The 24,849-nt window shown below is 50.8% G+C and overlaps 1 protein-coding gene across 1 annotated transcript in view; it reads left to right on the top strand.

Annotated features, from left to right (window-relative positions):
- The first annotated feature begins 1,244 nt into the window (after nt 1–1,244).
- ARHGEF18 (Rho/Rac guanine nucleotide exchange factor 18) overlaps nt 1,245–24,849 on the top strand; it is a 65,416-nt gene continuing 41,811 nt past the window's right edge. The window contains 7 exon segments of the mRNA XM_041760596.1: nt 1,245–1,376; nt 2,028–2,142; nt 3,058–3,116; nt 3,423–3,467; nt 3,969–4,046; nt 5,405–5,507; nt 5,636–5,777. Of these exon segments, the coding sequence (XP_041616530.1) occupies nt 2,083–2,142; nt 3,058–3,116; nt 3,423–3,467; nt 3,969–4,046; nt 5,405–5,507; nt 5,636–5,777 (487 nt within the window). The 5' untranslated portion in view covers nt 1,245–1,376; nt 2,028–2,082.

Genomic DNA, 24,849 nt, shown 5'->3' with positions numbered 1-24,849 from the left:
ACGTCCCTTTCCTAAGCCTAGCAGAGGGGAAGTCACCTAGTGAGGTGGAGTCAAGGCTAGAAAGCCTGGACTTCCAGCCCCTTCTTTGAGATGAGGCCTTGAGGGACAGGTTAGAGTGCTAAGGGGACAAACCCCCACCTGGCATGAGGAGGGCCCTGAGCCCAGGCTGGACCGGAGGGGGATGGCAGGACTTGGGGCTGGGGCCTCTGCTGCCCTGGGTCAACAGCTTCTTCTTCCCCCACCCCGGCCTGCAGGAGGATGGTATTCCCCAGTTCTGCGACAGCTTGGAGGATCTGGATCTGGGAGCCCTGCAGGGCAGCGAGTATCTCCAGGACCTGGGCCTTGGGGCCTTTGCCGACAGCCAGCCAGAGAGGCCCAGGGACAGTGGCCCCACCAGCGAAGAGGCTGGAGGAGAATCCACCCTCTCCAGCTCAGCAGAGCCGCAGACCCTGCCTCGGAGACGCAGCTGGGAGAGGTCACGGAGCTGCTCTGAGAGCTGGGAAAGGTCAGCCGGCCACTGACACACTCCCAGGAGGGGACAGGGCCCCACCCCCTGCAGGCCACACCGGGGTGTCTGCACTGTCACAGGCAGCCCAAAGGACCCCCTCCAGAGATACACAGAGCCTGTGGGGGCTTGCAAGTCCTCGGCACAGGCAAACGCTCACTGAGCAAGTAAGCGTGCACAACCCCAAAATGAAGACTGTGTGCTCACGCTGCAGGCACACACAACCCCAAACACGAGCACTTGCCCATACACACTGGGTGTACATGCCTGCAGTCTCGTACACTCACCCTGCTCCAACCCATACATAAAAGCCCAAATGTGTGACAAGCACACTGGTCACACACAGATGCGCAAAGCCACAGATGCACTTGTGATTAAAACACAGACGTGTGCTTGACTCCACGCACAGCAGAAGCCCCAAACAGCAGAGGGGGTGCGTTAGCCACCCCCACCTGCCTCCCTCAACCCCTCCCAAGCCACCGCAAATAGAAATCTATTCTGTGTAAAATTGTCGTGTCTGCCACGCAAAGACATGGATGCCCCTGCAGGTTCCCAGCAAGGCCACCCCTCTGATATAGGGAGACTGAACACCTCTCTGCATTCTGACCACTCCTCCCTGCCCCAGAAGGATCCAAGGCAGGTTCCCCCAGGAGGCCCCTGGGGCTACCACCAGGTGGAAGAAACACACTAAAGACCTGATTTCCTCGTTTCTTCCACCAGGCTCAGCTTCAATGCCTCAGCTGTGAACGAGGGGCCCTATCTCCCTCGGACACTGGCCAGCCTTGCTCTGAACCAGCCGGGAGAGGATCTGCAGGCCTGGACCAAAGAGTGTCTCTCCAGGGCTGGGACCCCAGCAGAGAACCCAGGCAAGGTGGGTGCAACCTGCAGCCACCCCGACAATAACACAAGTCTGAGCCCAGGGGCCAGTGTGACAGGTGGGAAGGAGCTTCTTACCCATAAGCTGGTGGGACTGACCTGTCACAGCGGGGTTGGCCATGGGGTGGACTGGGGAGTCAAGTCCTGAGATTCCAGCTCAGGCCTGAGGGTTCTTCGTTGGGGTGGGGTCCACAGTAGGGGATGCTCAATTCCAAGCACAAGCCATGATCTAGGAGGCAGGGGAGCTGGCCTCCCCATCTCTGCAGCTAGAAGGAAGCCCCACCCATGGCTGGGTAGATCCGGTCTCAGGTCTGGGATTCCAGCCTCAGGGCTGTGGCCTGTGGCTGGGGCATCTTTGCCCAGGGCCACGACCTGGGGAGAAATCCCTGATGGGCTGAAATCTGGAGCATAGAGTTTTGGGGCTCCAGTACAGAGCCGGGGTAGTTCTTGGCCAGGACTCCAGCCCATGGCTCGGGAAGGTTTGGCTCCAGCCCTCAGCCATGGCTACGGAGATCCATCCCCATGCCCTGTGGCTGAGGGAAGCCCTACCTGCGCCCGGGGGCTGGGGCTGTGGACCCTCCATCTAGGGAGCCTGCCTGCAGCCCGGGCTGCCTCCCTGGCTTAGCGAGATGCTTATTCCCTGCAGGAATGTGACAGCCCTGAGAAAAGAGTGAGGTCACGGTCGGTCCCCCTGTCCTTCGATGAGATCAGCTCCCTGGAAATCTCTCGGGCTTTGGAGGTGCCCACTCCAGCTCCTCAAGGTAGCCCAGCCTGGGGGGTTCCATCATTCAAACCAAGAAGGGTAGGGGGTTTCTGCTGAGGGGTTCCCTGGATGGCGCCCCAGATGGGCCTGAGAGGGGAAAGGGCTACTCCTGGAGGGGGCTGAGGGTCCCATGTGCAGGGACTGAGCAGAATTCCTTGGGGGGGGCGGTAGCAGGGTGGGGGAGAGGTAGCCCGCTTCTGCCCCTCCCCTCCCCCCCAGGGCCTCTAGGCAGAGTGGGCGGTGCCACCACCATCTCCTTGCTCCCCTAGGGCTCTTCTTCTGTCTCTACCTCTGGCTTCTTCTTTATCTCCCTCTTTATCTCTGAATCTCCTAAGAGCTTGTGTCTTTCTGCTGTCAGATAGACCTGACGTCTAAACCCAAACCTAGCACTTCTAGCAAGTCTCTGAGCCTTGTGGCTTTCTCTATAAGGATGGAGCAATTAGGGGCGCCTGGGCGGCTCAGTCGGTTAAGCGTCCGACTCTTGGTCTTGGCTCACGTCCTGATCTCAGGGTCGTGAGATGGAGCCTCGTGGTGGCTCCACGCTCAGCTGGGAGTCGGCTTGAGATTCTCTCTCCCTCTCGTTGGCACACACTCTCTCTCTAAAATAAATAAATATAAAAAAGAAAAAGAGAGAGAATGGAACAACGAGCATATCTCCTTAGGGTTACTTGGGGTGTCCACTGAATGCACATGTGCAAAGTGCTTAGCACATCAGAAGCCCTCTGGGGACACAGGGGCTCACTTCCAAGCACCTCCTCCAAGCTTGAGCTCTCTAAGCTCACTGCCCTCCTGGCGCCTCCCCTCCCCGAATGGCGAGCCCCATCTGGACAGTCTCTAGTTCTGCAGGGATGGGACACAGGGAGCCCGTGCAGAGGCCCCTCACCTTTACCTCCTGGGTGGGGGCTGCTTCCAGGCCTGGCGCCCCCCGGTGCTGGAGTGCATGGAGAAGGACCACGTGGAACCAGAGCATGTGTGAGTGTCTGCCTCATGGTGGGGGAGGGGACCCCAGCAGACAGCCACGGGGTCAAGGCTGGGGTCCCTCCCGAATCCCCCCCTGACCTCCATCTTCTCTCTCCCACACCATCCTTTCCCCAGAGGAGAGACACAGGCCTCTCAGGTTCTGATGTAGCATCAGGGGAGGGGTTGGGTCTCCTGGTCAGGGTCTGCATTGGGACCGGGACCTGGTTGGGCAATCACAGCTCGTCTTGGGGGATATGTCTACACCCCGGGGCAACTGTGAGCTGTTTTTATCCACACTTCCCCTGCCCCCTGCCCCAGGCTGATTGTCCAGCAGGTGCTTGAAGAACTTCGACATTACCACGGGTGAGTGGGAAGCAGGCAGGTGTGAGGATGCAGGGGTGGGAAGACAGCTGGGGAGGACAAGTAGAGGGAACCGAGTAGGAGTGGACAGGTGGGGGGGACAGGTGCGGAGAAGACGGGAAGGGGGGGCGGAAATAGGGACAGGAGAGGTGGGGGAGGGACAAATGTGCGAAAGGGCAGGGGACACGAACCGGGGAGGAGCGAGCCCATGAGATAGCTTTGCACAAACGGGAATTGGTGCCTCTTGCCCAAGACACTGCCATTCGCTAGAAAATCTTCCTGACCTGCTGATTTTGTCTGACCAGGATGTGTTACCACCCTCTGCTGGAAAACCAGCCACAGTGACCATGGATAGAACCCACGGTGGGAGGAATGGTGGCTCCTGGGCACATGGGATGTGGCTCCTGGGCACATGGGAGCGCTGGGCAAGAGAGGCAGGAGATGGGGTAGGATGGGGATGGAGGGGCCGCTGACCCAGGTCTCTGTCCCCTTCTGACCCTGCAGGGCTCGGCAGAGAGCTCGCTTGTCAGTCAGCCCCGCAGGAGGCCACTCAAACCTCACCTGGTTTGAGTTCCTGTCTGAGTAAGTATGCTGAGCTACCCCAGCTGGGAGCGTTGGGCCGGGGCCTGCACTGTCTCTGCACATGCTTACCAGTGGGGCTCTGTGCGGGTCCCTAAGCTGGGGGCAGGAGGCCGAGCCCCCATTCTCTCAAGGGAACTGCCAGGGCAAGGGTGGTGGTGGGGCCTGGGGAAGCTCTTCATACACCCTGGGAGGGCAGAGGAAGACTTCCTGGAGGAGGTGACAGCTTGAGCTGGTTTCCAACAGAAGAGTAGTAGGAGTTCACCAACACATGGAGAGAAGGATGGGGGAAATAAAGAGGCGCCTTCCTGGAGATGGGGCAAGGCCGAAGGAATGGTGTCAGGCGGGGCTGGGCAGAGGGAAGGTGAGGGGAGTCAGCAGAGGCCAGATCACCTTGGTGACACTAGGTGACTGATAATGCTGAGCACAGACAGGGCTGGGGGGCGGGCAGGGGCTGCAGACCCGAGGTGTGCAATCTCCCTCCAGTGAATAAATTCTGCAGGGGCTGGCTTTGTTCGCCGCTGACTTAATAGATACAACTGATCTTTGAACAACACAGGTTTGAACTCTATAGGTCCACTTACATATGGATTTTTTTTATAATAAATAGAATATAGGTCTGTAAATGTATTTTCTCTCGTGATTTTCTTCAAGGAACTTTCTTTTCTCTGGCTTACTTTATGGTTAGGACACAGAATCTAATCCTATAACATACAGAATATGTGTTCATTGACCGTTGGCATATCAGCAAGGCTTCTGATCAACAGTAGGGTATGAGTATGGGGGACTCAGAAGTTGTATATGGATTTTTCATGTGTAAGGGCTTGGTGCCCCTAACCCCTACGTTGTTCAAGGGTCAACTATAGTTATTAATCAAGGGAGTACCAGGGATCCAGGAGAGGCGTGACAGTGATCTGGGACTGGGGTGTTAGGGGGAAGAGGGGAGCAGGATTTAGGGATACCCCAAAGGAAGAAGGCTTTGAAGATTTGAAGAAGGCTTTGAAGATTTTTAGGCTGATTAGATGCTGAGGTCGGGGATGAATCAGAAGGAAGAGGCAGAAACAGACAGAGCCCAGATTTCCAGCCTGGGCCTGCTGAGGGACCCCAAGCTCGAGACCACGTCACAGTCCCCTCTGTCCACCCAGGCTCCCCAGTTCCTGGAATTTTGCAATCATCCAAAAATGTTTGTTGAGTGAATAAGTGAGAGGTGGAAGGAGGGAGAGTTCTGGGACCTCAGAAGAAGTGTAACGGGACTAGGGGCCGCGGGGAGGAGACAAATGCTAGGTGGGGTCCAGGGGCAACCTGCAGGACAGGTCCCTGCTGCCCCTCTTCCCCTCCTCGTTCATCTTTCCACCCCTTAGGAGCGAGGACGGTGCCAGCAAGACTGAGCGGAGTGACAGGAGCACCAGGGTGAAGCGCAGACTGAGCTCCCTGCGCTGTCGGGTCACCAGGCAGAAGGAGAAGGTCAGGGGGCCGGGGCACCTCCCTCTCCCTTCACTGGCTTTCCGTAGGCCCCTGGCCCTGGAGTCCTGCGATTCGAGGTTGGTCCGAATGCACGAGGCATTCTAAGGTTCACCTCTGTCCCCCCACAGGGGAAGAACCCAACGCCTGCAAAGGACAAGGGTCAGGATGCTAGAGAGAGGAAGGAATGTATCAACGGGCACCAGCTGGCGCAGGGAACCTTCCTCGGCCACCCCAGCTGCCCCCTGTGTGGCAAACCCTTTCTGAGCTCTGGTAAGTCCCGTGGCCCGGCCCAGCCCTCTGGATGGCAGCCACTTTCTCTCCTTGATTGCCTCTCCTTCTCTCTCGTGGCCTCCTTTGCCTGTTGCATCCTCATCCCATTTCGTCCTTGCCAGGTGGGGGCTGACCTCAGCTCCCTGGAGAGCACCAGGCCCCTAAGAGCAGGGACCCTGTCGTTATTTCATGGCCCACAAAATACCTCCAAGTCTCAGCTTTTGTCACTGGAAAACCCCTCAGGCAGTGTATTAGTCAGCGAGGGCTGCCTCACGAAATACCACAGTCTGGGAGGTTCGAAGAACAGAATTGTACAGTTGGCCCCTGAACGACCCAGGGGGGTGGCGGGTAGGGACGCCGACAACCCCCCTATAGTCGACAATCCCCATGTAACGCTTGGCACTATCTTGGTACAACAGACTAACTCTTCCTCCTCCCCCCCCAAGAGAGGGTGGGTAACCCCTTTTCTCCCCTCGACTTTTAATTTTGGAATCACATCAAAGTGGAGAGAGCAGAGAGGGCGCCCTTCTAACTTTCACCCAAGTTCCCGGCATGGGAGCATCTTCTGTGACCACAGCACGTTTGTCACAACTTAGGAATCAACAGTGGTGCAGCATCATTAATCAAACTGCAGATTTTCCTCAGGTGTCACCAGGTTTCATGGTTCCACTTGGGTTCTCTCGGTTTCAGGACCCAATTCAGAATACCGCGTTGTCTTTAATCATCCTGTCTCCCTGGTCTCTCTGGGCCGTGGAGGTTTCTCAGTCTTTCCTTATTGTTCATGACCTTGACAGCCTCGAGAGATATTAGCAGGTGCCTAGGACAACACCCCGCCCCCAAATCTGGATTTGTCTGATGTTTTCTCATAATCAGACAAGGTTATGGGTTCAGGAAACTTCTTGCCTCATCCGATCAGGGGGTAAGTGCTATCGATCTCACGTCCCTGAGGATGTTACCCTTCATCCCCTGGTTAAGATAATACCTGCCAGGTTATTAATTTATTTCCCCCTTTGCATGCTCTATTCTTTGGAAGCAAGTAATTCAATCCAGCCCTCTCTCAGGATGGTGGCAATCAAGCCCCCACCTCCTGGATACAACATTTGATTTTTCAGGACAGGAATTTGAGGTCCCAGAAGATTTGGGTTTGTGTAAAAGAAAATATATGGGTTGCCCTTAGCATAGTGCCTGGTATATACAGGCAATGGTAGCGTCCATCCTCTTCCTCCTCATCATCATGTGTTGTTGAGTGAAAGCTAGCAACTAAATCGCAGACCCACAACCATGGGCTTTGACCACAGATCCCACACTTGTGTAGGAGGTCTGTGAGGTCAGAACAGCTGTGGCTCACTCCCAACAGGCTAAGAGCAGACAACTCCCAGGTATAGCCACAAGCCTATCTACCCCTGGAGGTATTCAAAGCCAGATGTTACTATCGTCCCTTAGAGGAAGCAGCCCTATAGTAAGTTAAACAGAGCAGGGAATGAGTCACACTTCAGGTAATTATGGAAGGTGGGTCCCCAGGGTAAAGCTGAGATGCTTTCCCAGAGGCCAGCCCCACGGACAGAACACCATTCCAGACCTTGACCTCTGAGGTTTTCCATGGCCTGACCTCACCTACCTGTCACTTTTCCCTTCCACTACTCAGCCACCATGAAGTCTCCTGGCTGCCCATACACATCACCTGCGCTTTTGCTCGTTCAGTGCTGTTCCTGGAACTCCTCTGGCCACCTGACTCTTACTCACCCTTTAGGACAAAGCCAGGGCCACCTCCCCCAGGAAGCTTGGATTGTGGATTGGGCGACTGTATCAGTGTCAGAGTGTCTCTTAGGCCAGTTGCTGTCAGCCAAGGGGATGTTGGTGATATCTGAAGGCATTTCTGTTGTGGTGGTCAGGACTGGGGTACTGCTTGCACCTAAGTGGATAGAGGCCAGGGGTGCTGTTCAACATCTTCCGATTCACAGAACAGCCCCTAACAAGAGGCAATTACTCAGCCCCAGCTGTCAACAGTGCCAAGACTGAGAAACACTGTCATAGACTTACGTTCCCTGTGTCTCTGTAGCTCTCAGCAGAGTCCTTGACCCCTGAGAAGGACATAATAAATGTACAATGGTAAGAAAGATAAAAGATAGACAAGAGATACCTCTTCTTGTTGCCAAGCTCCTTGAGAAAGTTGGTTTCTACATTTAGGGGAGATCTGTGTCAACCTGAAGGTTTCTATAACCAAGACAGCTATAGAAATAAGGATCGTCCCACGTTTCCTGCTTAAAATTTTCAATGGCTCCACTGCCTTTGGAATAAAGTCCAAAAGTCATAGGAACTCAGAGAGTGAATGTTTACACATCCATTGAGACCTCAAAAGTACCTGGGTCAGGGTTTCTGACCTCTGATGAAGCATGTCCTTGCACTTCTGGAACTTCCAATTTCCCGGTCCTGCTCTCTCTCTTGACCATGGCAAAATGGACTTAAACTGAAGCCAGGTCACGTGGGGACCCTGTCACCCTGTTCGGAACTGAGGGCTCCCAACCACAGACTGTGGGTGTTTTGAAGTGAGTTTGGCTTGGAAAGATCTCGGCCTGGTTGGCCGGCGTGAACCGGGCAAAAGAAGCGCTTGGCTCCTCTCCTGGGTTCTGCCCAGCAGCCTCAGCAGTGGTGGGCCCGGATTGGAACAAGCAGCCTCCAGGGCTGGGAAGTCTGATGGCACCTGAGCGGGGTGGCGGCGCTGGGGGAGGCATCTGGCATGTCTTTGGGTGTCTAAGAACACCTGTGTGTGTGGGGGGGGGGAGCTGGCATGTATTTTAGGTGCTGAATACCTGTTTTGGAGTTTCTGGCATGTGTTTTGGCCGAGTGTCTCTAAGTTTGCAAGTAGGGTCTCTGGCATGCTTCTGTAGGGCTCCTGGGTGAAAACGTCTGGTACTTTGGGGTATTTGGCACGCTTTTCGGAGTCTGGATATTTTGGAGTAACTGACGAGGTGGGGCGTTGACCTATTTGGGGATAGGCGGCCCCATGTCTTGAGTATCTGATGGCACCTGTCTGGGTGTCCGGTGTGCATGGGGGGGCATCCGGCTGTACCCAGGTTGGGGTGTCTGGGACCCCCTGAGAGGCCTATGGCTCATTTTCCCCAGATGTGTCTAGCTTCCTGTAATGGGCGCTGCCCCAGGGGCTTGCACCCTGCCCCCAGGCTTCTCACCCCAGGCTCGATCCCCGTAGACGTGCCCAGGCGCCCCCCACCCCCAGCCCCGCGGATCCGCCCCCGAGGATCGCCCTTATCTCCATCGCGAGGACCCTCCCGGTTCGGTCCCGGGGTCCCCCACAAGACCCCCCTCCCCGCCGGGTCCCCGCGCAGCCCCTGGCAAAGTCTGCAGCTCCCTGGCCCCGCGAGCCCCGCGAGCCCCGCGAACCCCGCGAGCCCCGCCAGCCCCGCGAGCCCCGCGAGCCCCGCCAGCCCCGCGAGCCCCGCGAGCCCCGCCAGCCCCGCCCCCTTCCGGGGCCACGCCCCCTGTCCCGCCTTCGGGGCGGGGTCGCGCTTGCGCAGCTCGCCCGCGCGGCTTCCCGCTTCCGGCCCCGGGGCTGCGGGCCACTGTGGATCGGCGGAGGCCGGGCTGCAACGGCGGCGGCGGCAGCAGCGGCGGCGGCGAGCGGCCTGCGGGGGACCGGGCCGAGGTGAGGCCAGCGGGGCGGGCCCGTGAAGAACGGAGCTCGGGAGGGAGGCCTCGTGCCTCGGGCAGGCGCCGTCGGGCCCCGGGGGGGGCGGCCTCGGGCGCGGGACCCCCGGGGCTGCCTCAGCCTCGGGCCGGCCCCCGCCCCCCCGTCCCGGACCCCTCGGAGCCGGCGGGCGGGTCCTGCCGGTCAGGCTGCCCCTTCAGTGCTTGGGGGCTCTGGCTGGCGAATGCGGGGGTGCGGACGATGCCCGGCGGCCCTCTCGGAGCTCCTGCCCTAGGGCGGTGCAGCCTCCCCCGGCTCCGGAGAGGGAGGTCACCGGGCTCCGGGTTGAGGAGCGCCCGGGGCAGGACCGGGGCCGTAGTGATAACCGTCAGCCGTAACCCGCGCGGCGCTGCTGCTTCTCTGCAGAGAACTCGCTCCGTGGAGTGGACGCCCTCCGCTCGGGGGAGCTTCAGGGGGCGGCCAAGCCGAATCTTCCTTACCCCGGTTCCCCGCGGAAGAATTTAGATGATGCAGGGCAGCCTTCACTGCAGGGCGGAATCCGAGGCCCTTGATCCTTGCATGGTTTGTGGTAGTTCTTTTCTCCCTGTCCTTTTTCTTTTTTTTTTTTTTTTTTTTTTACCTGTTGCTCTGTTGAGATGGAAGCGTTAGAAGAGATGGCTGGTGCAGAGTCTACAAAGTTTTCCTGGGCGGAAAAAGAAAAAAAAAAAAAAAAGTGTTACCGTGGAAGTGAATGGAGAGCACAGCTCTTCCCCCCACCCCCACCCCTTCGTCTCTTTTGGGGAGAGTGGAGCTCCAGCCAAAAGCCTTAAAGCGCCTCTTTCTTCTTGTTGAGTAGAGAGAGAGTTCAGGACAGCTTGACGAACAGCCCCATGGCCAAGGGCGGTTTGGGGATGATTTTGCAGGTATCTGGGTGAATGATTAATCCTGCAGCTGTGTGGAGAACTGTCAAGACACAGGTTTGAGAGTCAAATCAGATCTGGGTGCTGGTCTCAGTTGTACCACATACTCGCCATGTAGCCCTGCAGCCTTGCTAAGCTTCGGTTCCCCACCTCACCCCCCTCTTTAAAATGGGAATAAGGATTAGAGATTCGATGAGGTAATATGTGTAACGTGCATAGCAGAGTCCCTGGCATATAGTGAATGCTCAATAAATGTCATAGAGTCTGTGTTATATATGTGCATGCCCCCCCCACGCCCCGCCCCCCAGGCCTGTGTTTTCAGGTGGACACTGCAAATAATAAAGAGTCTGGAAAACTTGAGCATCTCGCTTCTTGTTCCGACTGGGTCAGAGCGTCCACTTTACCAGGAGTTTGCTATTCGGTGGATCAAGCCCTATAGAGAAAAAGGTTCTAAAGTGAGTAAGAGCATAATGCCAGAAAGCCAAGATAAATTCAATTCTTGTAAACATTTGTCTGGGTTTATTATATAGCTTATTTTCCTTTTAGGGGGCATGCCTAGAGAAATGGAAAAAGCGATTCTTTGATTCTTTTTTTTTCCTTTCTCTTTTTCCTAAGTTGACTTGAGAATGCCCCCACTTTGAAAGCTGAAGTGGGAAGTACATTGTTTCTGGCATAAGCTATGTTATAATTTTCATTCTTGTCACACAGTAGCAATTACCACTGGCTGCAGGGCCATTACCCTTGTCACCAGCCCCTGGGACCAGGGCTGTGGTCACCAGCTGTGCCTCCCTGGGTGTTTACCTACCACATGTTTAGCATATTTCTGATCCTTGTGTCAAGGTCTCCTTCATTCTTCCTCTTTCACCCTAGGTCCTGTTTCCATTTCTTCAAATTCCCTCTAAGACTTTGAAAACCTTTTCATCTCAGCACTCTTTAAGTAATTTAAAACTCTACAGAGTCCAAACAATTTGTTTCTTTGTTATTTATTAGTTGAATTCTACCCACCAACCCCCAAAGTGGTGGAGAGCTGCTATGTTTTGAAAACCCTTTCTCCAGGTGCAAAATAATTCCTGTAGCAGCTCTGGAGCTGCCCTTAGGAATTTTCTGGAGGAGGAATGTGACTGATGGGGGAGGGGGTGAACTGATTAAAATAATGTCCTCAGTAAAAGGGCCCCTGCTGGGGTGCTTATTTTTTGTTGTTAAAATTGCCCTTGAGTGTAAGATTCAACTTGCTTCCTCCTCCCCTTTTGTTTTGAGATAGTTTTCAACTGAGTATAAAGTTGCAGTTGGTTGTGTTCTAAGTAGCAAATACAAATTTAAAAATTGATTTACATCATATCATGAAAAAAAAATTCTTTTTTTTTTTTTTAAGATTTTATTTATTTATTCATGAAAGAGCGAGAGAGAGGTGGAGACACAGGCAGAGGGAGAAGCAGGCTCCCTGCAGGGAGCTCAATGTGGGACTTGATCCCAGGACTCCAGGATCACGCCCTGGGCGGAAAGCAGACACTCAACTGCTGAGCCACCCAGGGATCCCATGAAAAAAAATTCTAAAGATTCAACTAAGAAAAAAAAGAAAGAAAGAAAAGAAAGGAAAAAAAAAAAAGAAAAGAAAAAAAGATTCAACTAAGAATATACATTTAACACATCGTGGGTGGTTACATTTTAAACTTAATGTCACTCCTTTTTTCCCCTCTTAGTATAGCAACTTTATTGAGCTATAATTCAAGTACCATAAAATTCACCCTTTTAAAATGTGCCATTCAGTGGATTTTAATACTTTCACAGAGTTGTGCAACTGTCACCACTGTCTAATTCAGAACATTTTGTCATCTGGTTATTTTTGTGAGTGAGTTTCAGGAGGTGAGTTGAGAAAGGCCCAAAAAAAAAAAAAAAAAAAAAAAGAGGTGGTCTAAGCAGGTGCCCCCTGGCTCCACTGCAGCGTGGGGCAGAGGGAGGAAAGGACCTTAGCTGGAATCCAGCATGTTCCCGTGCACAAGGACATTTTTATGTACTGTTTATGGATAGCTCTGATTTGCTGAGCGAAATTGACTTTAGGAAGAGTAATAAATCGAGGAGCCATCCACAGTAGTGGTGTTAGTTAATGACTTTACTAGTCCCCTCACAAGTCTGAAATGGAGGGACCCCTGGGTGGCTCAGCGGTTGAGCGTCTGTCTTCCATCTTCCGCCCAGGCCATGATCCCGGTGTCTTGGGATCGAGTCCCACATCGAGTTCCCTGCATGGAGCCTGCATCTTTAAAAAAAAAAAAAACTGAAATGGATAAGTAACTGACCAGACATAATGGAGAGCAAAAAACAGCATTTGTGGGCATAGGAAGCAGGAAGGGAGTCAGCTCTGTGGTGCTCATAATACCAGGATGTGGTGATTGATGGCTCTTGTGATCTTCTGCAGTGTCCACTTGGAGGCTCCTAATCAAAGAATTTAAAGAGGGATGGGAAGATGAAAAAACTGAGACCCTCCTCTATACTGCTAGTAGGGCCGTAAGATGGGGCAGCCACTGTGGAAAACGAGTCTGGCAGTTCCTCGAAAAGTTAAACAGAGCTACCATATGATCGAGCAATTCCACTCCTAGGTATATGCCTGAGAGGGATGAATATAGGTCTGCACAGAGATTGGTACACAGATGTTCACAGGAGTGTTACTCACAGTAGCCAAAAAGTGAAAACAATCCAGATGTCTATCAGATGAATGGAAAAATAAAATGTGATCCAGCTATACAATATTAGCAATAAAAAGTAATGCCATTCTCAAACGTGTTAACAACACAGATGAGCCTTGAAAAACGTCGTGCTAAGTGAAAGAAGCCAGTCCCAAAAGGCTACATATCTTCTGATTCCATTTAGGTGAAATAGCCAGAACAGGCAAATACATAAAGACAAAAAAAAAATAGGTTAGTGGTTGCCTAGGGCTCGAAGGAGGGGAATGGAGAGTGACTGCCAAGCGTGCAGGGTTGCTTTCAGGGGTGATGAAAACGTTCTAAAATTGTGGTGATAGATGCACAATCCTGAATACACTAAAAGCCATGAAATCGTATGCCATAAAAGGGTGAGGTGTAAAGTATGTGAATTCCATCTCCGTAAAACTGTTAAATAAGAGAGAGGCAGACAAGACACAGGCTGAGAATTAGAAGCATAGTGGTTATGGGCATGGGACAGAATTTCAAGAAGTGGGTTGAAATTAGGTAGCTAGCGGGAACCTGGGTGGCTCAGTGGCTAAGGTCGTGGTCCCAGTTTCCTAGGATTAAGTTCTGCATCGGGTTCCCTGCAGGGAGCCTGCTTCTCCCTCTGCCTGTGTCTCTGTCTCTCTCTGTGTCTCTCATGAGTAAGTAAATAAAATCTTAAAAAGAAAAAAAGAAGAAACTAGGTAGCTAGAAATCCAAAGGGGAAAGAGAAGAAAACCCTAAAGAAATAGGGAGCACCTCTCTAACACAAATGGCACGGGGTCAGATTGCTGACACTAATAGATTCTTATTTTCCTAAAGCTGATGGTAGATGGGTCCCTGCCACGGAAGAGATGGTTGCCAAGTCCTGTGTGCCCTCCATTGTGACAAAGGTTGAGGCAGAGATGTGGGGTCACAATCTCCCCATGGATGTAGCCTAGGTTCAGGCCGCAAAGCCCACTCTCCTGAGGCATGGTGGTTAGGCCAAGACTCAGCTGTTGAGAGAGAGAGAGCAGCTTGTGTGAAAGTCAGAGTCAAGGGGCACCTGGGTGGCTCAGTGATTGAGCCTGTCCATCTTTGGCTCAGGTCATGGTCCAGGGGTTCTGGGATTGAGTCCTGCATCGGGCTCCCGCGGGGAGCCTGCCTCTCCCTCTCCCTCTGCCTGTGGCTCTCCCTCCCTTTTTATGTCTTTCATGAATAAATAAAAATCTTTAAAAAAAAAAAAAAAGGGTCAGAGTCAAGAAATAGGTTCTGTTAATCAGGTATAGCCAGGGAGCACCGAGCTGGGCATTTTATGGGCTGGCATGTTACCGTGGAGGACTTTATAGCCCTTGCCATCAGTGGGTGGAGGCCAGTTTGAAAAGGCAGAGGCTGGAGACAGGGAAGTTCTTTGAGAAATGACCTGGACCTAAATGGGGACAGCGTGGGAAGAGGTGAGACTTGGACCTGTTCAAAGGGAGGTGTGTCAGGGCTTCGCTGACAGTGTGGGAGAGAGTATGATATAGGTGACCCTGTGGACGGACGGGCCCTGAGGTCATCGGCTACTAGAACTCTTCCTTTCTCATTACGGGCACCCTGAAGCATGTAGGTGCTGTCAGTATGAGCAGTTTGGATCTCTCTCAAGTTTCTCTTGCCCTAGAAAGGGGGAAGGTGTGTTCCCTGCCCTCGGATCAGGGTCTCTTCCCCTCACCCCCAACCACATACCCCATCCCAAGGCTTCCAGGGTCTAAGATCAGTAAAAGTAGCCCATCATAGACCATCAGGGGCCCTGAGGTGGTGCTTGGGGACCAGATGGGGGCGGAACAGGATAGCAGTCACTGCCTGCCAGGGGTTGGAGGTAGCAGAGGCAGAGAACCTGGCAGCTGAGTGATACGAGACCCATCAGAAATGAAAACAAAATAAATGTGACAGTAGAGCCACAATCTGGTTAATGTGCTTATGTAACCCGAGGGGGAAGCCTTGGGAGTGGGACTCTTATAAGCCCTTAGAGTTCTGGGGCTTTTCTATCCATTCGCAGCGGGAATCAGCCACCCTTGTCCTCCACGTTCTACATGGGGAGCTGTGGCCTGGGAGCCTGGGGGGACATCTGCGTCTTTCCTCTGCTGTGTGATTTATAGCCCACCACCTCTCCCACCATGCTGGTGTTGTGAAAACGTCATAACCAGTATGGTAGGCAGGACAATGGCCCCCAGAGATGCCCACATCCTAACCCCCAAGAACTGCAAATAGGTGGCTTTCTATGGCAATTTATGGAATTTTGCAGGTGTGATTAAGGATCTGGAGATGGAAGGTGAGCCTGGATTATCTAGGTGACACCAATAACATCCAGAAAGTCCTCATGAGAGGGAGGCAGGAGGGTCCGGGTCAGAGGAGGTGTGATGGTGGAAGCAGAGGTCAGAGAGAGGTGAGAAGGTATAGATGGGGGTGTAGATGGCCTCTGGCATAGATGGAGGGGCAGGAAACCAAGGACAGCAGGTGCCACTAGAAGCTGGAAAAGCCAGGAAACATGTTCTCCCCTAGAGCCTCCAGAAGGTGGCAGCCCTCCGGACCCATCTCAGCCTTAGGCCCTGCAGCCCCACCAGAGAATAACTTGTGCTGTTTTCAGCCAGTTTGTGGTAATTTGTTACAGCAGCTGTAGGGAATGCGCACACCCACTTTCCATCTCCAGTGCTTGAAAGCTCCAATCCTCATTTGACCTGGGACCTGTTCCCCCACCCCCACCCCCTCCAGCATTCCCTTTTACTCTGGAAGTTTCTAGCACTCTAGGCCTCACTAAGGATTCTGTGTGTCTCCAGCAGGCCACCCTCCTTGCCCCTTCTCTATACACACGTGAGCAGAAAGATGGTAGCAGGGAGCTCAGGCCTGTTTCTGTGGTATTAGAGCTGCTACTTAAATACCCTGATCCTCAGTTTCCTGTCTCTCAAATTAGAATATAATAACATTCCTCATTTCATAGGATCGTGATTGCTTGTGAAGGGCTGGGCAGGGTCTGGGTGTGTTCGTTCATTCATTCAACACCAGGCCTCTGCTGTGTCCCAGGTATCAGGGTTGCAGCAGTCAAAACATAGCTTAGTTGTTGATTTGGGGGCTTTTTTTTTCTTTAATCTTAAAAATATAACTTCATTAAACAAGTGTAGAATGTATGTACCAATAAGTAAAAATAAGTTTTTGAAAAATGAAGTGTAACTACTATGGGCTGCTCCAGAAGTTTGAGGATTAATTAGAAGTCACATTTAAAAAAAAAAAAAAAAAGACTTTATTTACTCATGACAGAGAAAGAGAGGCAGAGACACAGGCAGAGGGAGAAAGCAGGCTCCACTCAAGGAGCCCGATTTGGGACTCGATCCTGCAACTCCGGGATCATGCCCTGAGCCAAAGGCAGATGCTCTACCGCTGAGCCATCCAGGCTCCCCTTGAAGTCACATCTTGTAAATTAGTGCTTTTGAGTGTGTTCTTAGCTCCACCCAGCTTATTAGCAGGAAGCTTAAACCTTCCTTTTGGCGGTTCTCCCTCTTCTAGAATGTTCCAAAAGCCCTGTCAAAGGGGAAGGCCCTTTAGTTTCCCTGCTGTCCACAGAATCAGCCAGTCAGCTGCTGCTTTTTTTAAATGGGGGTATTATAATACACATACCATGACATTCACCCCTTTAAAGCATATGATTTGATGGTTTTAAATATATTTACATGTATTCCTCACCCCAAAAGGAAAATCAAGGAGCCACAAGCAGCCACTTCCCATTTCCAGTTCCCAAGCCTCTGGTGACCACAAACCTACTTCCCCCTGAAGATCCAAACTGAGTTAGCTTTCCGTTGGTCTAGAAGGTTCACCTTGCAGATGGGCCCAGAGATAGGGGCTTCTGGGACTCTACCATGTGTTTGATTTTGACCATGACCACGATGAAAAGTAGTACACACATACACGATGGGATCCAGAGTTTTACCAAAGAATAAGAATACTCCTCTTTATTGCTCATGATAGACTCTGGCACTTTGCATTCTATTTTATTTTGTGGGAAGCTGTTTCCCCAACTCACTAAGGGGTCACAGTCCTCAGTGTCAGAACATTGCCTTGGGATCCCAGTGCACCAAGTGTAGGAAAAAGTTTAGCAAAGGATGGAGCATTTAGCAGTTCAATTAATAGCTTTGACTTTTGACAACTGTACTAGTTTCTTAGAGCTGCTGTAACAAATCACTACCACCTAAAGCTTAAAATAACAAATTTATTCTCTCACCGTTCCGGAGGCTAAAAGTCTGAAATCAAGGTGTCTGCAAGATCGCACCCTCTGCTGAAGGCTCTAGGGAAGGATCCTGGAAGGCTACCCTAGGCCATGGTTCCTTGGCTTACGGCTGTATCACATCCATCTCTGCCTCTATATTCACTTGGCCTTCGCCTCTGCATGTCTGTCTGTGTATCTGTGTATCTCTCTGCATCTAAATCTTCTTCGCCTTGTAAAGGTGCCAGTCATCGGCTCACCCTTAATCCAGGATGATGTCATCTTGAGATCCTTAAGTTAATTGTATCTGCAAAGACCCTCTTTCCAAAAGAGGCCACATTCCGAGGTCTGGGTGGACATTAATTTTGAGGGGACCATATTCACCCAACTACAGGAACCTTCTATTTCCAGCGACTCGTAAATGAGAACAAGTTGACAAGCTATTGGTACTCATTTCTTAGATTTTTTACAACACGTTGTAATTTTCAGATGATTTAAAGTGAAAATAAGCATTAGACATTGACTCACTCAACCCAGTAAGCGAAGAGAGGAAAGCAGAGGAGATCTTAAGGCCTAGTTTCTTGCTTGAAAAGCTTCTAAATCTGATTCCCTTGTGAATATAATTTGCTATACAATATAAACAGGTGCCAGATGCTACGATGTGTTGAATGTTTGCTTGTCTCCCTGTCCCTATGTAATCTATTCTTTCCCCCGTGCATTCAGATACCTCCTTCATCAAATATAAAAGTCTTATCAATTTAGGTAGGAAAAGATAGGCCCATATGCTTGGCCCTGCACCTAGCTTACATAAGTACGTGAAATTGCTTTCTTCCTGACCTTGAGATGTGAAATATATTAAAATATATTCAAGCTCACACCTTTGCAGTACTAAAAGGAATGCTAGTAAAGGTCCTTGCAAGGTTCTGGAACTTTCCTGATACAGGAGCTGGTTGCCGACTTCTATTAATAGTTAGAGCCAGCGTTCTTAGCAGTGTGTGGGGGATCCTGAGACACTCGGAAAGCAACCTCATACCTGTTTGCTACCAGCATAGACTATTTCAGGGCTCTGGAATTCGGTAATGAGTTCACACAGTTAATCCACTTCACTGCTTCCTTTATTCCATTCCCTTCCGTGTGTCGGGGATTAAAAGCAGGAGCTTCTCGTGCCACATGAGCCCTGCTGGGTGCATTTTGGTTGTTGCAATAGGCCCTCCCTTCCAGAACGAACCAAGTGAATAAAGTAGACCAGGAACCAGCAGACTTTTTCTGCAAAGAGGCCAATAGTAAATATTTTAGACTTTGCAGACCATACAGCGCCTGTTGCAGCTACTCCTGAAAGCAGCCCCAGACAGCCAGGAAACAAGTGGACGTGGCTGTGTTCCAATAAAACTTTATTTACAACAATAGGTGGCTGGCCCTCTGGCTGGAACTTGCTCACCACTGCAGAGGACTCATGATTTTTACTATTCTGTTTCTAGGGCTGTGACTCCGATTTTGTAAATTTGGTGAGGGACACAGGTGAAGGGGACAGGGGATTCTCTCAGATGTGAGTTTGCCCTGGGAGCTCCTTATGGAGCCTCAACACCCCTGACACCATTTCAGTTGTCGGTTTTTTACAGAAATGCAGTGCCCTTGAGTAATTCCCCAGGCTACTGGAAGCAAACAGGTTTTTTCTGGCATTGTATGTGCATGTGTTTTCTTCCCTGCCTTCCACCTTTAACAGAATGCTTTTTATCTAGTGAAAGAGAAAGCCACTGGACTCTGTCAGGTGTTTGATTTCCTCTGCCCTCCTTATAGCCACCTCTGCTAACATTTGCTCTTTATTTCCCAAATAAAAGGTTTTTTTAAAAAATACATATTGGGGCAGCCCCGGTGGCCCAGCAGTTTAGCGCCACCTTCAGCCCAGGGTGTGATCCTGGAGACCCGGGATCGAGTCCCATGTCTGGCTCCCTGCATGGAGCCTGCTTTTCCCTCTGCCTGTGTCTCTGCCTCTCTCTCTCTCTCTCTCTCTCTCTCTGTCATGAATAAATAAAATCTTTTTTTAAAAAAATACATATTGGTAGCTCAGTCAGCTAAGCATCCCCCTCTTGGTTTTGGCTCAAGTCATGATCTCAGGGTCCTAGGATCAAGACGTGCCTGAGGCTCCTAGCTCAGTGGGGAGTCTGCTTGTCTCCCTCTCCCTCTCCCCCTCCCCCTGGCTTATACCCAGGTCACACGAAATGCTTAACTCACATGGCATATGCTTTTCAGGGTCTGAACTACCCATGGATGGTGCTGTCCTTACTGACACCAAAAACAATGTAAAGTTGAGCAAAGGGGGACAGGTGATCTCCAGGAGAGGCTCGGGCAGCACAGGGCATCTGCACGCTCTTTTCTCAGATCTGTAAATCATGAGGCGAAACACCAACTTTCTCTTTCTAAGCAGTCACCTTCCAGCCCAGGGGGTCCCTCTGACCAGGTTTGCCCCTCATCGACCCCACATTGAAAGGTCATTTCCACTGGTGTCGATGTCATCCTTTAGGAGTGATTATGACTACTTCTCTCTTGGTAAAATGTTCCAGAGCCTGCACCTGGCTGGCCCCTGTGAACTGGTTAAACTTGTTCATCAGAAGGAGTCGAAACACCCCGATGGAACTGAACGGAACGGGGTTTTGTTCTCATAGGTTCATTAACCATCCTCGCTAATTGCTGAGGTCCCTAAAAGGCAGAGGCAGGGCCCTTCCAGACCATTCAAGGGGCAGGGCGGGGTCCTGCAGAGTTCCCCGTATCCCTGAGCTTGTCTCTTGATGAAGCTGGTAGGTCTGTCACACCTAGAGTGGCCAGCAATAAAAGCAGACAGTTCTCTTTTTTGGTATATTTTTTTTATTGAAGTTCAATTTGCCAGCATATAGTATAACACCCAGTGCTCATGCCGTCAAGTGCCCCCCTCAGTGCCCATCACCCAGTCACCCCATCCCCCTGCCCACCTTCCTTTCCACTACCCCTTGTTCGTTTCCCAGAGTTAGGAGTCTCATGTTCAAAAGCAGACAAGTTCTTTTTTTTTTTAATAAATTTCTGTTTTTAAATTTTTTTTTTGAAGACTTTATTTATTTATTCATGAGAGACATAGAGAGAGGCAGAGACACAGAGAGAGGGAGAAGCAGGCTCCATGGAGGGAGCCCGATGTGGGACTCGATCCTGGGACTCCAGGATCACACCCTGGGCCAAAGACAGATGCTCAACCACTGAGCCACCCTTTAAAAGTGGTGCTTTGTGTTTATCTTCTGTCTTGGGGAACACCAGGTTCCTGGGAGAAAATCTAAATCCACGAGGGTTGAGTAGCAACCACTCTGCAATTCAGGTCTCCTGCAGCACTGTTGTACCTTCAAAAAACAAACAGAAAGCATCTTAACCATTTTTCAGTGTCCAGTTCAACTGCATTAAATACACTTACATTGTCATGCTACCTACGATCCTCACCATCCATCTCCAGAACTTGTTTATCTTTCCTTAACGGAGGCTCTGTCCCCATGAAACGTTGACTCCCCTCCCCACTCCCTCCTCCAACAGCCCCTGGCACCTGACTCCTCATCTGGGGACCTCACAGAAGTAGAATCAGACAGTGTTTGTCCTTTTGAGTCTGGCTTCTTTCGCTGAGCATAAGGCCCTCCAGGTTCATCCATGTCGTGGCCGGTGTCAGGATGTCCTTCCTTCTTAAGGCTGAATGATAGTCCGCTGGATGGATGGACACTTGGGGTGTTTGCACCTTTTGGCCTTTGTGAATAATAATACTCTGAACATAGGTGTACAAGTATCTGAGTCTCTGCTTTTTTTTTTTTTTTTTTTTTATTCATGAGAGACACAGACTGAGAGAGAGAGGCAGAGACATAGGCAGAGGGAGAAGCAGGCTCCTTGCAGGAAGCCTGATGTGGGACTCGATTCCTGGTCCCAGGATCACAACCTGAGCCGAAGGCAAGCACCCAACCTCTGAGCCACCCAGGCGTCCCCGAGTCTCTGCATTTAATTCTTTTGAGTATACACGCTGAAGCAGGATTGCTGGCTGTTACCATTCTGTTTGACTTTTTGAGAAACTACCAAACTTGTCCACAGCAGCTGCACCATTTTCCCTTCCTGCCAGCAGTCTATGAGGATTCCGGTTTCTCCACATCCTCATCAACACAGGCTGTTTCCCATGTTTAAAAAACTACCATCCTAGTGGGTGTGAAGTGGCTTCTTGTTGTTCTGATTTTCATTTCCGTGATGATGAGTGCCGTTGAGCATCTTCTCATGTGATTGTTGACTGTCTCTGTATCTCCTTTGGAGCAAATGTCTGTTCAAGACCTTTGTCCACTTTTTGAATTGGGTTTTTTAGTTTCTTTATGAGTTTTTTTCTACTGGTTGCATCTGACGCTGTAGGGTCTTGCAAGAACTGAAAAGCAAGTGTCATATATCTACAACTTTTGACGTCTTGAGGTACATCACCAGAGGTGGTGGTGGTCCCAGGCCTGGGAAGGAAGCAGAAGAATTGGCCTGGTGTGGCCTCCTAACCGCAGACCAGATGACTCCTGCCACTGAAGAGGGGGTGTTTAAGGAGGCAACAGCAGTCACAAGCCTGAAAGCCAGTGTGAATCATTAGGAAGAAACCATATCCCATCATTCCTCTTCTAGTGACAACTATCCAGACCAGGGAAACGAGGTGGAACATGTGGAAGTGGGAGGCACTTAATCGGGTCCCCCACGACATTCTTGGGGCAGGATGAGAAGTGCACACAGGTGTTAAGATAATTGTGAGCTAATCCTGTAGCCAGGCTCATAACTAGTTAGATGAAAGCTCCTTATGGGTATTAATTAGTGTCCCTGGGTCAACATAGACAGGGACCGCCCCTGGGCTCTGTCCTCTGTCCTGACTGCCAGTTTACTATGTAATTTAGAAAGATAAAAGATGTAGAAAGTTTAATGATCAAAGCTGGAGCTGACAGCTGGAGGGGTGACCTTCATCACAGTGTCATGGAGTCAGAACCCAGAAATCTCAGTGACTGGCTGAAGCCAGCAGGGTTAACAGGAGTCTGAAGAATGTTTCAGCTCCTGTGCCTGCCTCTTAAAAATCATCCCAGCCTCGGCACCGTGGACCTTTGGGGCCAGATGATTCTCTGTGGTGGAGCCATCCTGTGCTCGTGGGACGTTGAGCGGCATCCCTGGTGGTGACCCACTCAATGCTGGGAGTACCCCAGCCATCATAATAGTCAAAAACGTTCCCAGACAATGCCGAATGTTGGCCAGGACGCAGAATCCCCCCTGGTTGAGAACCATCGATCTAAATAAGCAACTACAGAAACACAGGATGGGGAATTAGGACGGAATGACAGCCTAAAGGAGCAACTCTGAGATTCCAGTTAAGGATAATAGTTAAAAAAAAAAAAAAAAAAAAAGGATAATAATAGTTTGAGCCAGTGCTTGTGATACAGCAGTCCTACCCACACCCACCCCCAAAAGAAACTAATATAATTAAATTAGGTTGTTCTTGTACCAAGAAAACTGGCAACAGAGCCAGGACCCTAAAGATAGCTAATTCTGTGTCTCATCCGGTTCAATCCCAGGAGCTCTGCAAAGCAGTCTCCCTCACCCCGGAATCTCGCCCACTCCTTGCCTTCTGGTCTTTTGCAGATATCCTGCTCTTGTTCACATCTCTCTCCTGAGCTCCGTGTCAGCCATCACCTTGAGTCCTCAGAGGTAGCTTGGGCAACTTCACTCAAATCGAACTTACCACCTCTCCCTTCCCCTGGCCCCTGGCTCTGCCCTTCCCTGGTCACCTGCATCCAATCCCAACCCCCTCCCTGCCCATCACCCTGCATCCACCTGCATCCCCTTTCAGGTTCTCCCCACTGCAGCCACTGCTTCCGGGGGCAAATGTGATCCAAGACCTCATGTGTAAACTTTTTTTTTCTTTCTTTCTTTTTATTTTATTTTATTTTATTTTATTTTATTTTATTTTATTTTATTTTATTTTATTTTATTTTATTTTATTTTATTTTATTTATTTTATTTATTTTATTTTATTTTATTTATTATTTTATTTTATTTTATTTTATTTTATTTATTTTATTTATTATTTTATTTTATTTTATTTTATATTTGAAAGAGAGCATGAGATCACAAGCCAGGAGGAGGGATAGAGGGAGAAGCAGGCTCCCTGCTGAACAGGGAGCCTGAGGCAGGACTTGATCCCAGGACCGTGGGGTCATGACCCAAGCCGAAGGCAGACACCTAACCAACTGAGCCACCTAGGCGCCCCATGCATAAACTTTTCAGTGGCTTCAGTTTTCAGGATAATAGTATAAACTCCTAGGATCCCAAAGGCCCATGATAGAACCTTCACACACAGAGGTGTTCCCTCCACCCTGCCCTTCTGCCCACTTCATTTCTCCTCATTTCTCCCCTGACCTGCCCCAGACCAGGTCTCCCTCTGCCCCTTCCTTCAGCAAATATTTATTGAGCATTCACCCTGCCCCAGGCCTTGTGCCAACAACGAACAACAAACAGAGATCCCCACGTGTGTGGAGTTTCCTCTAAGAACCCAAATATGGTTCACTCATTATTTGTGGATTCCAGATTTTTCAATTCACCACTGGCTAACAATTATCTGTAATCCCCAAGGCACATGGGCCTGCACTGTCTTTGTTTGAGCTCGTTCTATCAAACAAGTGTCCTTCTTGGGGTGTATTTAGTGCCACGTTTTTTGCATTTTTGTGTTTTTTGTTGGCTATTTTGCTGTCGAAAGTGGCCCCTGAGCATTGTGGCAACATGCTGTGTACTGTCGCTAGGCACAAGAAGACTGTGATGAGGCCTTGCAAAGAAAATACACATATCAGGCAAACCTCGTTCAGACGTGGGTTATAGAGCTGTTGGCTCTGTTCAGTGTTTATGGTGCAGCAGTGCGTATTGAATAAGGTCTCTTCCAACCAAAACACACGGAAAACAAGGTGAGGTATTGATGGGCTGACGAAAATATGACCAGAAAAAATATGACCAGAGTCTTGTGGAACCTGAATTCCCTAGAAGCAGAGGCTGCTTAGTGTTTACTAATTCAGTGTTGATGGAGCCTTTCTAGACCTAAATGTCGCAGATCCTGAGTGCTCACTGTCTGAAGCGATAGAGATGGAGCCATGGAGAGGAGGGCACAACCGTCTGACCCTGTGGATTCCAGGGCATGAGAAGGAGAGGAAGTGGAGACCGTAGGGTGTCGCAAGGAGATTCATACTTCTCTTGTATTTCCCCAAATACTTGTTTCCCAGGGGTCTTCCCCAGCACTAGTGATTGCGAGACCTCCCAGATTTGGCTTCCTGGCACACCTTTCCCCTCACGTTGACACTAAGGGGTGTGTGTTCTCTCCAACCCACATGTGTCCCTGCCTGTCCTCCCCCTGCCAACAGAACTTCACCGCAGCCCATGGAGCCCCACCCCCAGTAAAGAGAATGGCCCATCCCCAGCCTGTCTTGGGAGCACACCTTTGCCCTTGACCAGAGCCTGCTTTTGGCCTTGGAGACCTATGCGCCAGTCTTCTCCTGTCCGCCCTCCTCCAAAGCTCTCTTCATTAGACTCATCGTTCTGTGGAGCCACCCCAGCTTGTGCACGACAA

This window comes from Vulpes lagopus, chromosome 7 (assembly GCF_018345385.1).
Source record: "Vulpes lagopus strain Blue_001 chromosome 7, ASM1834538v1, whole genome shotgun sequence".
NCBI classification, from domain to species: Eukaryota; Metazoa; Chordata; class Mammalia; order Carnivora; family Canidae; genus Vulpes; species Vulpes lagopus.
The sequence above is the reverse complement of the archived record's forward strand: the minus strand, read 5'-3'. Positions and strand labels throughout refer to the sequence as shown.